Source organism: Mauremys mutica, chromosome 1, assembly GCF_020497125.1.
Source record: "Mauremys mutica isolate MM-2020 ecotype Southern chromosome 1, ASM2049712v1, whole genome shotgun sequence".
NCBI classification, from domain to species: Eukaryota; Metazoa; Chordata; order Testudines; family Geoemydidae; genus Mauremys; species Mauremys mutica.
The window spans coordinates 374,931,070-374,946,552 of record NC_059072.1 but is presented as its reverse complement, the minus strand read 5'-3'; the positions used below and the strand labels follow the sequence as shown (position 1 = coordinate 374,946,552).

The window sequence follows — 15,483 nt, the reverse complement described above, 5'->3', positions numbered from 1 at the left end:
CTGCCCCATCACCTCGGGCCCAATCCTGCAGCTGGGGCTGGGCAGGATGTCGCACTGATGGGTGATGGGCCCTACCACTGCTGCAACGCCCTGGTGATGGGTGCCGGATGGATACGGAATCCCCCCCCCTCACCCCCCTCTGCCCCCACTGGGCCAGAGCTGGGCACTGAGGCCTCTCCCCAGCTGGAGAGCCCTCGAGTGTTCACCAGGGCGTAGCTGAGCTGTGGGGGCAGGGGCAGCATGATGGGGAGGAGGTGGGGGAATGAAGAGCACTGCTGGAATTTGGAGGTGCCTGGGCACCTGGGCTGAACCGGCCCCAAGGGAGCCGCCTGGCCCTGCCCAGCTGGAGGCTGCAGCCAGGAGGGGCTGGGAGCCAGGGAGAGAAGGCCCCAGCTACCCCACCATGAGCTGCTCCCAGCTCTGCCAGTGCCCCTCAAGCCCGACCTGCAGCCCCCTGCTAGCCCAGCCGTGGGCTCCTCCCACTTCTGCTGGTGCCCCTCACGCCGGACCTGCAGCCCCCGGCCCTGGCCCCCCATTCCCGGGCAGATGGTGCTGGTTTCCTATCCAGCTAGCTGCTCCCCTGGTTCTGTGGCCCCTCCCCCAGCCCTGACTGCCCCCTGGGCTCTGGCAGTGCCTGGTGGGGTGGGGGGTCTCAGGTTGCTCCGTGGGGGCCAGGGCGCTTTGCCCATGCCTAGGAACTCCCTCGCCCACAGACAGGCACCCGCTGCCCTGCCCCAAGTGAGGTGCTCTCTGGTTCCCCAGGAAGTCAGTGGTGTGGGGCCAGGACTCCTGGGTTCGCTCCCTGGCTCTGACATCCTGCAGCCAATCTGTCCTGGGCGGGGCTGCTGGGACTCCCGGCCTGTCCCTGGGCACTGCGGCCCCATCGCTCCTCCCCTCACACCCGGCCCCATCGAACCCCACCCACCTGGCCCTCCGCTGGCTCCGCCCAGAACTAATAGGTCACCCAATGGGAGTCTGCTGTGCTGGCGTTCCATTGGCTGGGTGCACTGTCACTCATTCCGCACTGGGCAGTGGGCGGAGTCTCTGCAAGGGGCCCGGGGTGCTCGGCTTGGTGGGGAAAAGAGCCCGCTAACGAGCCCGTGGTGCCGGGGGCCCGGGAGAGGGAGCTCCCGGCCCAGGCTGCGGGGCTGGAGAAGGCAGGGTTAAAGCCAGCTCAGGTGACAGGAGCGCTGGCTGCAGCTGATCCGTGGGGCGGTTCTGAGCTGGGACCAGGGGCGGGCAGGGGCGGGCAGGGGCTCCGCGGGCACCGTCCTCCTCTTGCTGGGCCAGGGTAGATCAGGACTGGCGGGCGCAAGAGTGGCCTAGGCCTGGCGGTCCAGGAAAGTCTGCCCCGGCCACAGGTGCTGTGCACGTGGGTGGAGGGGGAGCAGGGTGCAGCGCAGAGCGAGGGGCTGTGAACCCAGGAGGGCCTGGGGCAGGATGGCAGGAGTCCGTGCAGCCCCCCAGCCTGGTTCTGGTTCTGGTTCTCGCGGGTGTCCCGAGCGAGTCTGGAGCCTGGAACCCAGTGCAGGGCGCTCGGGGGCAGTCAGGCGAATCGGGCCCGGCCAGGGGGTGGAGTGGGTTGAAACGCTGTGGGAGACGCCCTGCTATGGGGCCGGGTGCGAACCTGGGACTCAGGGTCCCGGCCAGGAGAGTTTCACCTCGGAAAGCTAAACCCTGAGCGGGATTCCGGCAGCGAGTGCCCAGCCAGACGGCGCCCTGTGCAGCGGGAACCGTGGGGATCAGCCCATTGGGCAGCGCCAGGGAGTTAGGTGGCAGCCTGGTGTGTGAATTTGGGGGATCCCTGGATTCCCCGCCCCGAAAACCCTGTGGGCTCAGACCCACTGGCCGGGCTCCTGCTGAGCAGCACGTTCCCCCGGGGGCACAGGCGAGCAGCCTGCAGGGGGAGCAGTGACAAAGGCTGGCCAGCGGGGGGCAGTAGTGAGCAGCTCTGGTCTCTCAGTCCCTTGGCACTAGCTGCCACTCGCCTTACGCTCCCTTGGGGCCGGGGCAGCGGCGGATTTCCCGGGCCCTGGCCTGCCCAGTCCCGCCGTGCTGGGGGCTGCACAGGGGCCGGGGTCTTTGCTCCAGCTCCTAGATTTAGGCACCAAAATAGGAACTAGGCTCCACTGCAAACTTGACCCAGGTGTGTCAGGTGGCCCCCGCCCAGAGCACGGCCTGTGTGCATGGGGAAGCCGTTGCAGAGGGACCATGGGGTGGGGTGAGACACACCCTGAGTGGGGCGGGAGGGCATCCAGGAAGCGCCACTGGCAGCATGACAGGGCCATGCCCCCAGCTGGAGCAAAGCGCCACGGCTGATCCATTCCACGCCTGCCCTGCGGGGAGCCACTGCTGACTGGATTGTTACAAGGAGCAGAGAAATCAGGCCGGGGGGGCAGCGGGGCTGGGATTGGGGCTGTGGCACCTTGTCCTGGTGCATGGGGATGGAGCCGGGAATGCCGGGGGCGGGAGGGCTTGGGGGGAGACCAGTGTGTCCCTATTGTGTCACAGTCACACCTGCTTCCCTTCCCCCAACCCCCCAAGCCCTGCCCGGCAGAACCGAATAAATCAGGACAGCTCTAGGGGCCTGCTTTGGGCTGTACCCCTTGTGCCCAGTGCCCCGTGGGGACAGGCCCCGAGCATGGGCCCCGGCAGACAGAGCCACCCAGCCGATATTCATGGGATTTGATCTGTAGCCCCCGACTATGGCAGATCTGCACCTCCCTCCCCGCAGCTCTGCCGGTGCCCCTCACTCCCAACCTGCAGCCCCCTGCCAGCCCAGCCCTGGGCTCCCCACCCAGGTCTGTCAGTGCCCCTCACTCCTGACCCACAGTCCCCTGGCTGGGCTGCCTCCCTCCTGCTCCTGGAAGGGGTGAGCTGGGGTAAAACCCTCCTGGTGGCAGATTCTGCGACCTGCCCAGTCTGCAAACCAGCTCTTGAAGTTTCCGAAAGAGCCATTCATCCCCACCTCCCCCGTCGGCCCCCTCACTCCCCTCCCCCACTCCACTCCCGAACCCTGCAGACCCAGGTTGCCCTGTCCCCCCCAAACCCATCAGCTGCAGCATCATCCCCCTCCCCAGCCCAGAACCTGTGACTCAGATGCCCCCCGAATCATGAGATCTTTACAGCTCATTTGTAACAGGGGTCAGGGGTTGGATTCCCCCCCCATTTCCAGGTGAGACCCAGACTCGGACTGTGGCAGACTCCAGCCACAAACTGACCCACAGGCCTCAGCAAGGGGTCTCTTAGCACAGCCCCACCCCCATCCCATCCCCAAGAGCTGTGGGGGGCAGGCGCCCTCCAGGCCAGCGCAGGCCATGCCTGGCGGGGGGGGGGGGGACGACAGTTCCAGCCTCCTGCAGAAGCGGCTTATTCTGCTGCTCAGGGCGTGGCAGCAGCAGGGCTGGCGAGCAGGTGAGGTCGGGATCATTAGTTGTCTGAGCCGAGCTCAGGGCCCCGTGTGCTCACACACGAAGCAGTTACTGCCCCAAAGACTTGACAAGAGCTGGGGGCAAACTGAGGCCGGGGAGGGAGGTGACTGGGCTGTGGTCTCCCAGCAGGTCAGCGGCTGAGCTGGGACTAGAACCAGGGGTCTTGAGGCCCAGCCCTGTGCTCCATCTGCTGGGCTTCCCCACCTCCCAGCAAAGCCCCCTTCTGTCTGCAGCTGCTGGCACGGTGCTGGGGGCTGGGCCACACCCCGGTGGTTAGAAGGAGGAGGCCAGTCCTCCCCTGGTGTTAAAGCAGCAGGACCTGTGATTGCCCTGCTGAGCAGGGCTCCACCCCCACACGGCGTTACTCGTCCAATATTGCGCGGCACCGGGCCTTACACAGCTATAAAGGTTCCAGCCACCAGAGAGCTCTGTCCCTCAATACCCGGACATGCCATTCCCAAGTGTGGGTGGAGTGGGGGCTTCGTGTGAGCTCCAAAGAGCAGCACCCTCACCCTCCGGGTCCTCCAGGCCTAGGGGAGATGGAGCCCATCTGTGCGGAGCTCTCCGCGCGTGGGCAGGGGGCTGCATTCCCAGTGCGGGAGGCTGCAGGTTCCAGCCCCATCTTCCCAGCCAGGCAGCCAGCAGGTGCCTCCTGCTCCTTTAGCATCACTGTTGTCTGTCTGCCATGGTACCAGGGCCGGCTTTAGGCCTGTTCCACCAATTCCCCCAAATCGGGCCCCGCGCCCAGTGAGAATCCCTTCCCTGGCTAGAGGCGACTTTTTCATTTTTACTCACCCGGCGGCATTTCGGCGGCAGGTCCTTTAGTGCCACCAAAGACCTGGAGTGAGTGAAGGACCTGCTGCCGAAGTGCCCCTGAAGACTCGGAGCACCGCCCAGTGAGTACAAGCCCCACGTGTTTTGTTGTTTTTTTAAAGTCATCACGGCCGGGGCCCTGTCGAAACTGTTCAAATTGGGCCCCGCACTTCCTAATGCCAGCCCGGCACCTCAGGGCACATGGGCAACCCCCAGCTGAGCCTAAATGGGGGTGTGTGGTGTGCAGGGGCTGCGATGCTCCATGCAGCTGAGGCTGGGCTGGCGCTGTCTAAAGGGTGGTCTCTAGCGCGGCTGCTGGACTCCCGCAGACCCTGGGGCCCCTTGTCCCTGGTGTCATCACAGGGGGCCCCTCTATCCTGCCCTGGCCACAGCACAGCCAGGGCCCGGCCCAGCCTGGTGGCTCCCGGCTGGTGCCCTGGAGCGGAGCGGGGGTGCAGGCCGTGGAAAAGCCAGATGCAGCAGTTAAAAGGAGGACAGGCGCAATGATCCTGCAAATTGCCACATCTGTATAATCTGCCTTTTATTTTCTGCATCATGAACTTTTATTTCCTATTATTTATTCACCTCCCCGCCCCCCCCCTTCTCGTTAGGATTCACTGCCTTGCGCTTCGCTCCGCAGCCCCCCGCACCTGCAGCCGCCGACGGCTCAGGGCCCCCATGATAAACAGCCCCCCGCGGGGAGAGGGGAAAACAGAGCGTGAAAACAAACCACACAAGGAGGGAGGCGCTGGGCCAGGGAGGGGGAGTTTGCAGAGATGGAGGGTTTGGGGATACAGGTGTTTGGGGGCTGGAGGGTTTGGGGGAGTTGGGGGCTGGAGGGTTTGGGGGTACAGGTGTTTGGGGGGCTGGAGGGTTTGGGGGAGTTGGGGGCTCGAGGGTTTGGGGGTACAGGTGTTTGGGGGGCTGGAGGATTTGGGGGAGTTGGGGGATGGAGGGTTTGGGGGTACAGAGGGCTGGGGGGCAGGAAAGTTGAAGAGGATCCCCCACTCCAGAGGGAAATATATGCAGACAGACCAATTGTGGAGAATCTGTGAGGTTCCCCCCCAGCCCTAGGGACCCTAGAGAGGCAGCTGGCTCGTCCATCCCCTCCCCACACACAACCCCCGCACTGCATGGAGTGTGAGAGTGATGGGGGAGAGGGCTGTGTGTGTGTCCCTGCCGCCCCCTGCAGGAGGGGATGAGCCCTGGGGCTGGGCAGGGGCGGGGGGCTGGACCCACGGTACGGCCGATCTCTGCCCTTCCAGGACCCCAAACTCTGGGACCCCACATAAAATAGGACCAGCTCTTGCCCCAAGAGGCCTGTGCCCCCCATGCCCCCCATCTTCCCCAGCCCACCCCCATACCTCCTCCCGCTCTCCAGCCCCTTGTACCCCTCAGCTGCCCTCCTGTTCTCTGTTCTAGCTTCCCCCAACCCTGTCTCCAGCAATTGCTTAGTGGGCACCACCAGGTGCCAGATGCCAGGACAAGGCTCCCGCAACCCCGAGATCGATGGGAGAGGGGTGGAGGGGGGGGCCTGAATCCCTCCCCCAACCCTCCAGCACGTGGCATCTGGGCTGCAACACTGAGCCCATGAGCCTGAGCACGGGTGGGAGCCATCCGGGAACCTGCCCCTGCGGGGGCTAACAGGGTTGGGACAGAGCAAAGGGGTTAAGGCCCTCAGAGCTCACAAGCCCCACCCAGTTGAGGCCCCCAACTGGCAGAGAACAACACCCCTCTTCGCAGCGTGGACAGCACTAGGACAGGGCTCCCCCACTCCTGCTGTTCTGCCCATGGAGCCCCCTCGGGGGGGGGACACGAGCTGCCCACCCCCAGCACAGAGACTCTGGCCTGGGCCAGCTGCGAGTGGGGGGTGATGCCCAGAGGCCCCCAGGGAGCGGGCTGGTGCCCAGGTTGACTGATGAGGTGGCACCAGATGCTACAGACAATCCCCCTCTTCCCCTGGGCACTGAAGCCTTTCGCTTCCAGAACCTGGTTCAAACGAAGTTACAGGATCGGGGCTGGGCTCTCCTGCCAAGCCCCCATAGCTGGGGCAGTTCAGGGGGTCCTAAAGAGGAGCACACCCTGGGTGCCTGGCAGAAGTTTGGGGCCTGCCAGCTCTTTCCAAGTCATTGCAAGTCTGCCCACATGTGCTGCTTTAAATCCCCAGCTCCCGGAGTCACGTGAATATAAAAGACTCTCACCTTCTGCTTAAAAAGAAGAGTGTCCATCCTTCATGGTTGTGGAGAAAAACAATGGGCTGTACACGGGTTGGAAAAAGGGACCCCCCAGAAAACAAAGGCCAAAGTGCCTCCCCAAATTATTATTTTAAACATCTCAGGATTTAGTGGGGCAACAGGACCAGCTGCCGCACTTGGCTGGCCTGGGCCTGGCTAGTCTGGCTTCCCGCTGGATTGGTGCAAAGTGTGTTTCTAAACCTCACTCCTGTTGTACAGTGCAGCTGACATGCCAAAGCCGTTCTGCGAGCGTTTCGCCAAAACCCTTGGCCGCCCACAGCAATTGCCTGAAGTGCGGCTAGTTCTGAGCTGGAATTTTGTTTTTAATTCTGTAAATACATTTTGAATCAAGTTATTTTCCTTAGGACTTGGAATTTGCCAGAAGTTTTTCAAGCATTTTATCGCTAGTGCAGCACAGCAAAGTCATTGCTTACTTAGCCGCATTTCTCATGGCGGTTATGGGACAGGGGAAAGGAGTGTGGATCCATAAGGGGTGGAGGGGTATTTAGAATGAGTAAAAATAAAAGCTCTTTCAGGGCTGCAAAGGGAGTGAGCATGCAGCTGTGATCCTGCGCCTGGTGCTGAGATGCAGCTGCCTCTGGGGAGGAATGTGGCAGCTGTTTATGTTTCTTGTGGTTAAGGGCGCTGAAGATCTGGGGTTAATTCCTAGCTCTACCACTGACTCCCTGTATGACTGCTTTAACTCAAGGAAGGCCCAGGCCTGGGTTAAACAGATCAGACTAGATGATCGCAGTGGGCCCCTCTGACCTTAGAATCTTTGACTCTGGGCCAGTCACTAACCCGTCCTGGGCTCAGTTTACCAAGATGTAAAATGGGGCTAATAACCTTTCCTTTCTTCTCCTGTCTGGTTAGCCTGTGCTCCCAGCACACGCTCAGCTGGAGCCTGTAGGTCCTACCATAAATACAAGTGACAATAACTTTCCTTCTTGCACACACATCGAGCCCTTTCCATCCATTGCTCTCAAAGCTCTTCACCAGGGAGGGCAGTCTCATGAGCGCCATTTGGCTGATGGGGAAACTGAGGCACAGGAAGGGGGCTGTGACTTGCCCAAGGTTACCCAACAGGCCAATGGGACTAAAACCCAGGTCTTCTGAGGCCCAGCTTAGCCTATTCCCATTCTCTGGAAAAGCCTATTTCACCAATGGGTTGTTCTCACTCACTACAACACCCCCTCCCCCAATTCTTTTCCATCACTCTCAGCAGCAGGATAAATCTCTCTCCTTCCCTGCTGGTGGGGCGCTGTCAGTTTTCACAGCGCAATGGCTAAATCTGCGCTAAAGGTAACGGGCTAGGAGAGAGAACTGTAATATTTTATAGCTGATGAGCATAAACCAATAACAGCCAGGAGGCGTTCACCCTGCCCAGCTGTTCGGCGGCTTTGCTCCCATCCAGGGCGCGTTCCAAGGAAAGGCGCCTGGGCGTGCTCAAAACCCAGAGAGAGTCACAGCAAACGGCTTCCTTGGGCTGCAGCTGATAATGGGCCTTCTGCAGAGGAAGGACGGGCTCATGGTTAGCGATTCCGAGCCAGACGGGCCCGTTGTGATCATCTGCATAGCACAGGCCAGAGACCTGCCCCACAGTCATTCCTTGGCGCAAAACAGCCCCACTTGATGGAGATGCCACCATGGCCCTGAGTAAGTTGCCCTCATGGTTAATTCCCCTCCCTGGTAAACATCTTACAGGTTCCAGAGTAGCAGCCGTGTTAGTCTATAGCCGCAAAAAGAACAGGAGTACTTGTGGCACCTTAGAGACTAACAAATTTGTTAGTCTCTAAGGTGCCACAAGTACTCCTGTTCTATTTACATCTTAGCTCCCATCTGACTTTGTCTCATTTCAACTACCAGCCATTGGCTTGTGGGACATGACTGAAAGGCCCCTTATGAAATCCCCGTTTAGGCGACAGACTGATCAAGTTCCCCCTTAACCGTCTCTTTGTTCGGTTCCTGGCTCTGCCATTGACACCTCGTGTGATCCTGGCCCAGCTAAACTTCCACTGAGTTCACTGGCTGTTTGGTGGCTAAATTCCTGTGAGGCTCTGGACCTTTGTCTGTCTGGGCCTCAGTTTCCCATCTATCAGAGGGGTAGCCGTGTTAGTCTGGTTCTGTAGAAGCAGCAAAGAATCCTGTGGCACCTTATAGACTAACAGACATTTTGCAGCATGAGCTTTCGTCGGTGAATACCCACTTCTTCGGATGCAAGTCTGTACAATGGGGATAATATTCTTGCCTTTGCCTTGCCTATTTCAGTCAGTCTGGGACTGTCTCTTGCCCCGTGGAGTCTCCTCAACTCTGGCAATTTTATCCCCTGTCGCACACCGTTTTGGGGTTTGCCTCACATTCATGTGATTTCAAATCACGGGGGTATGTAGGTTTCTCACCCTGGTGGTCTCCCCAAAAAAGCTTGAAAATGTGACACCCCCCCCCAGGCTCCAGCCCCACATTTATTATTGTTTTAAATTCTGTAATTTTTAAGCCAATCTCCTGGGTTGTTTTTTTTTAAATTTTTTTTTTGAGCACCTGACATGATTTTTGAACGCTGGTGTATGTTTGTACAGCACCTGACACCCCGGCACCCTGATCTCAGCCAGGACGCACCCAGGGCAGCTGTAGCAATACATGGACTTTTAAAGGGACAGTGTCAACAACAACAACAACAAAAATCACTCTCCTGGTGGCCTATTTTTGGCCTCTTCTTGTTACTATGAACATCTACATCAGACAGCCTTGAGATTCTCAGCCCAGACTGAGGGCAGAGCCAGTGCGCCGTGTGCCATCCCTGGGCGCATTGCCAGCAACAGCAGGGCCTGGTGCCTACGCTGCCCGGATGGGTTCCCCACTGCTCAGACCAGGCGACTGCTCCTCGCCTTCCATTGGTGCATAAATCTGGGGCTGGCCGAAGGTGCAGCATTGTTTGGGCCCTGGACATCGCTGCCTCCCTCCACAGAATAGGTGTGGGGTGAGTCCCAGCCGTGCGCTTTCGGGATTCCCCCGTAACTGGGGAGCTGCGTCCAGCGCAGAGGGCTCCCTCCACCTGGGCCCATGGCTTTGCCTTGTGGCCACAGGCTGTGACCTGTGAGCAGGTCCAGCATCTGCTCATTACTGCCATGGGCTGGACCAGACCCAGCGGACTGGAGCCCAGCAGCCGGGCAAGCCTGCGGGCTGGAGTCTGCAGGGCAGGGGTCCATTAAACCCTGGGGTTGGATGAAGGCCAGAAACAAACCACTAACGAAATGGTCAATTGGAGTCGAGCGCTTGGGAAAAAGCTGCCCTGGCGTCTCCGCAGCCTGGAGCCCGGAATCCCTGCCCACCTCTGCACAATGGGGCTGCCTCGCCCGCTGCTGGAGCTGCTGACCATGGCCACCACGTGTCTGTCGCTGCCTGCGTGGGACCAGGGGCTGGATGGAGCTGGGGGACCTGGGAGCCCAGCCTTGGCTCAGCAGGGGTGGCGGTTTCAGGGCTGGACCCTAGTGAAGCAAAGGGCGGGGGGGGGGGGGCGTTCTCTGTCAAGGCTGCTGGGCTCAGCCAGACCCTGGAGCTCCTTTGGGTCCCCCAGGTCCTAGCCCTCGGGGGCTCCCTCTGGCCTGGACCGTGGGCGTCTCTGCAGCTGGCCATGGCAGACTTCCTGGCCCCTGGCAGCCTGCGCTGGCCTCAGGCACTAAATGGTTAATATTGTCCTGCACTGGGTGTGAGCACCACTGCCCTCTGCAGGATGGACCCAGAACTGCACACCTGTGTGTCACTGGCCCTGTCCTGCCGACGGTGGAGGGGGATTGTCTGTTACCTCAGGGCCTCAATCCCTGGGTTTCTCAAGCAGGAGGCAGATCTGGGCTCTTTCCTGCTGCCGTGTGGCTCTGAGAGGTCTCAGGGCACAGCGTAGTGACCCTGGGACAGCCGGGGTGACTGTGGATCCTTCTCCTATGCAGAGTACGCACAACCATAGCTCAGTCCAAAGCCCTGGTTTATGATCACTGGCTGGGGGTGAGGCTCCCAGCTACTCCAGTCCCAGTGTCTCCCAGCAGGGGGTGCTGTGGGGAGCAGGGCAGGAGGGGCAAAGCGGGGGGAGGCAAAGCAGCACTGCCAGTTCCTTGGGGCTGGGGATTTACAGCGTGGGGCTCGTACACGCCTGGCACAATGGGGCCCAACGCGGTTTGGCCGCTAAACGCGGTCACACTCTGTACGTAACCAGTCACCCTGGGGAGCCCAGCCCTGGGGCCCAGCTTTCGGCGACTCTTTTCTCCTCTAGGTTCTTTGCTTTCCGGTGCTGCTGGCAGAGCTCTTGCTGCAGCCGCACTGAGTTGGGGTGGGTGCAGATGGGGGAGGGGTCACTCCCACTGGTGCAATGCAGGAGCTGGAGCCCACCGTGCGAATCCAGCTTGAGCAGGGAGTTCCTCTGCTGGAGCTCAGCCAGGCAGCATGTGGATCCCATCCTGTCCCTGCACCTGCCCTTCCTCCGGGGGTACCATACCACGCCTTGCCAATCGCCCTCCCCAGGCACCGCCCCACACAGCCCCCTGCAGGGGCTGGACAGGGAGGACACCCACACACACCGCTGCCAGCTCACGCTGGCATGCCTGGCACGCCAGGACAATGGGTTTATTGAACCTTTAATAAAAAGCAGGAGCATCCAAAGGGGAGAGAGCGAAAGAGGAGAACTGAGGGGGCTGTCCCACGCCCCGCCAGGGGAGGGGGTGACGTACAGTCTATACACAAGCAAGGTGAGGCTGGGATGGAGACCTAGCAACGGGCGTGGTCCCGAGGGGGGCTGGAATGCCCGTCATGCAGCGCCATGGGGGCAGCTGGCACTGCCCATGGAGGAGGGGCCAGGCTGGCAGGAGGGAGCTGGGCTGCCCCTGGGTGCACTGCCTCTCCCCAGCCACTGGCAAACACCGGCCCAGCAGGGCAAGCCTCAGCAAACAGAGCTTTCCAGGTCCTGAATCCCAACGGGGCCCAGCCGTCCGAGTCCTGCGCCCAGCCCAGCGTGGCTGGACGGCCAGCGAGAGGGGAGGAGAGAAGAAAGCCCGTGGTGGGGATGGGGCTGGTGAGAAACACAGGAGAGCAAATCAGCAGGGTCCCAGAGCCAGTCCTCAGGTCATGGGGCTGTTGGGGAGAGCGATCGCCAGATAGATAGATAGATAGATAGATAGAGGGGGTGGATGGGGATAGATAGATAGAGGGGGTGCATGGGGATAGACAGACAGAGGAGGAGTGTATGGGGACAAACAGATGGGGTGTATGGGAACAGATAGATCCATAGAGGGGTGTATGGGGACAGATGGCTGGGGGGTGTGGGGACAGACAGACGGGGGTGGGGGGTGCGGACGGATGGACAGACGGGGTGTGCGGGGACAGACAGATCGATGTGATCTGGGTCTCTAGAAGCCATGTGATGATCAAAAGTCCCTGTCCAGCCCCCTTTGTCTGGGGGGTCTCTGGCCAAGGGGCAGGATGGGCACAGAGGTGCTGTCCATTGTTGGGTATCCTGGGCCCCCGCATTGTTCTGCCCCCAGTGGAGCTGCGTCGCCCAGATGCCTCCGCCCCACGTCCCCACAAAGCAGTTGTGCCGGTGCCGCAGGTGGCCGTGTCACCCCGTCCCTGCGGGCGTCGGGGCTGGCTGTGCGCTCTCGCCAGGTAATAAATAACAATGCCTTTGGCTGGCTGCGCCGGGCCCGTCCGGGGGTCCTGTGCTGCGGCTTCCATGGCAGCTACAGGTGGTCGTAGGCAGCGGCAGGGGGCGCAGGGGCCCTCGAGGCAGAGCTGTAATAATATGGGGAACCTGGGCAAGACCAACAGTGCCTGTTAGAGGGGAGCGCCAGCCTGGCCCCCCCCCCCCGCCAGAATTAACCATTCACACTGAGCATCACAGGTTAACCCACACCAGGAGCTCCGCCCCCACACCCCGCTCGGTTCCCACTGCCCATGCCCGTCTTCCACCCACCCTCCAACTCCCAGGCCCCGTGGCTACAAAGAGCAGGAAGCAGCCAGTGGCCGGTGCCCCCACAGCAAAGCCGTGGGGCCCAATGGGAAGGGCACTGGGAGAGGATGCTGGGGACCTGGGTTCTAGTCCTGCCTCTACCACTGGGGGACCTTGGGAGCTCTGAGCAGGAACCGTCCCTTGTGGTGTGTGTGTGTGTGTGTGTGTGGCACCAGCACGACGGGGTCCTGATCTCACCTGGGGTCTGGGCAGGCCCCTTCCCTCCACCCCCCATGCAGTGGAGTCCCCTCATCCCTATCCCGTGCCAGGCACTCACTCAGCAGGCTGGAGTTGGGGAAGCGCCAGGCCTCACCGTAGGTGGAGTAGGGGGAATGGCTGTAGGCGTTCGCAGAGTAGTCACTGCCTGCTGGGGACAGAAAGAGGAGTTAGTGCCCAGAGAGCGGACTAGGGCATGGCATACCCAGGGCGGGTACCATCACCCCTGGGCAGCCGCTTCTGGTGCTGGGCAGCCCGCATGGCCAAGGGTTCTGGAGAACAAGGGAGCTCCTTCACGGGCCATTCCAGGACAGACAGAGCGCGGGAGTGAGCACCAGGGCACAGGGCACGAAGTCCGGGGGCACCTGGAGAGGATGCAGCTAAGCCATGAGTGCTGCAGACAGTGCAGCTACCATGGTGAGGGGCCAGTGACAGATAGATAGAAACAGGGTGGATGGGGATAGATAGATTATTCCCCTCTATTTGGCATTGGTGAGGCCACACCTGGAGTATTGTGTCCAGTTTTGGTCCCCCCACTACAGAAGGGATGTGGAGAAATTGAAGAGAATCCAGCGGAGGGCAACAAAAATGATTAGGGGGCTGGAGCACATGACTTATGAGGAGAGGCTGAGGGAACTGGGATTGTTTAGTCTGCAGAAGAGAAGAGTGAGGGGGGATTTGATAGCTGCTTTCAACTATCTGAAGGGGGGATCCAAAGAGGATGGATCTAGACTGTTCTCAGTGGTGGCAGATGACAGAACAAGGAGCAATGGTCTCAAGTTGCAGTGGGGGAGGTCTAGGTTGGATATCAGGAAACACTATTTCACTAGGAGGGTGGTGAAGCACTGGAATGGGTTACCTAGGGAGGTGGTGGAATCTCCTTCCTTAGAGGTTTTTAAGGTCAGGCTTGACAAAGCCCTGGCTGGGGTGATTTAATTGGTGTTGGTCCTGCTTTGAGCAGGGGGTTGGACTAGATACCTCCTGAGGTCCCTTCCAACCCTGATATTCTATGATTCTAAGATAGATAGATAGATAGATAGATGATGCGGTGTATGAGGATGGGGGGGTGTATGAGGATAGATAGATGGGAGGGGTGAATAGGGATAGATTGATAGATGTGGATGGACGTAAAGATCGATCCTGCCAATTGCTGTGACCAGTCGATCCATGCCCAGTGTTTCCCTGGCATGCCGGCCCAGCTGGCACTGGCTGGGGATGGAGGTAGCAGCGAGCGAGGCGGTTGGGTTTCTTGCCTTGCTCAGCAGGCCGGGGGCCGGGCAGGCCGCAGGCGGTTGGCGGAGTCCCCAGCACACACTGTCTAACCCAGTCCCGAGTCCCCCCGCCCTGCGCTCTTCAATCTCATTTCACGCTCGAGGAGAGGGGCTGGGGCGGCCCGGGTGCAGCGCTGGATTCTCAACGCTGCATTAAGCACATCTCCAGGGTAACGCGGCAACAAGCCAGTTCAGCATGTTCCCGGCCCAGGGGAGCCGTGCAGCTACCTGGGGCACGGCCCACGGCACACAGAGATTAACCCTTCGCAGGGAACAGCCAGCTGCAACACCGGGGGGGGGGGAGGGGGATTAGGGTGCAGTTGGTTCCCAGCACCTGTCCCCCTCACCCCATTTCTTAGCATCAGGCCCCTCCACCTGCTCTGAACACACAGACAGCCCCCACCACCGCCCCCCGCCACAACTCCTCCCGGGTCCCTGGAGCCAAAACTCACAGCTAGATCTGATGGGGGGCGGGGAGATCTTGAGTTTTGGTTCAGCCCATTACAGATACGGTCAGCTGCAAAACTGATCTGGAGAAAGAAACCAGGCGTCCAGGCTCCCAGCCCCCTGCTCTAACCACTAGACCCCAATCCCCTCCCCTCCAATCCCCTCCCCTCCCCTCCAAGAGCTGGGACGAAACCCAGGAATTCTGCCTTCTAATCACCCCACCTGTTCTAATCACCCCATGCGCTGTATCCCTGAGCCCAGGCTCTCCCACCCCCAGCTCTGCTCCTCAATCCTGTCCCGCAGGCCTGCCCTCCCCCTGGGAGCTAAATGGCACCTGAGGGGCCCCCTGCTAACTACCCCAGGGCTTCCCCTAGCGCAGCTGCCCTGAGGCACAGCGCCCGCTGCGCCCTCCCCCTGCTGCCCCGGTCCTGCAGCACCTCCTAGCCCCCCGCGGCCCTACCTGCCACCATGCCAGCGATGGCGGAGGAGGCGTAGCTGCCCTGCCCGCCGGTGGGGATGTGCGGGGGGTAGCCAGGCAGGGTGGAGCCGACCATCTCGCGCCCTGCAAGGGAGAAGGGATAGATAGCAGGTGAAAGGCTGGACATGCGAGGGGGGCAAGAGGCAGCCCCAAAATGAGCCCCCAGCCCAGCTGGACCCCAGCCCAGGGGGCTGAGCCTGGGATCAGCCTGCCAGGGAGCCAGGCAGAATGCAGCTACCTAGCTGGGGATCTGCCTAGGGATCTGCAGGTGTGATCCTTCTACCTACCGGAGGGCTCTCCCAATGGGATCTCCCTACCTATCTGGAGAACTGCTATATCTGGGGCTCTACCAACTGCAGGATCTCCCTGAAGGATCTCCCTGGGGGATCTAGCATCTTACTGACCTGGAGGGATCTCCCTGGGGGATCTAGGACCTTACTGACCTGGAGGGATCTCCCAGGGGGATTTAGGACCTTACTAACCTGGGGGGATCTCCCTGGGAGATCTAGCACCTTACTGGCCTGAGGGATCTCCCTGAGGGATCTAGTACTGTAGTGACCTGGTGATCTCCCCAGGCTAATCTAGGACCTTACTGACCTGA

The 15,483-nt window shown here is 60.7% G+C and overlaps 1 protein-coding gene across 10 annotated transcripts in view; it reads right to left on the bottom strand.

Annotated features, from left to right (window-relative positions):
* Positions 1–11,458: 11,458 nt before the first annotated feature.
* The window catches only part of LOC123375187 (paired box protein Pax-8-like), a 42,219-nt gene continuing 38,194 nt past the window's right edge, over positions 11,459–15,483 (bottom strand). For 4 of the 10 annotated variants that reach the window (XM_045025915.1, XM_045025969.1, XM_045025925.1 and 1 more), the window contains 3 exons: positions 14,865–14,966; positions 12,748–12,837; positions 11,459–12,272 (listed from right to left, as the gene is read on the bottom strand). In XM_045025915.1, coding sequence (XP_044881850.1) covers positions 12,202–12,272; positions 12,748–12,837; positions 14,865–14,966 — 263 coding nt within the window. In that variant the 3' untranslated portion in view covers positions 11,459–12,201. The remainder of the gene's footprint in view (positions 12,273–12,747; positions 12,838–14,864; positions 14,967–15,483) is intronic. The other 6 variants (XM_045025933.1, XM_045025970.1, XM_045025941.1 and 3 more) reach the window with 3 other exon arrangements.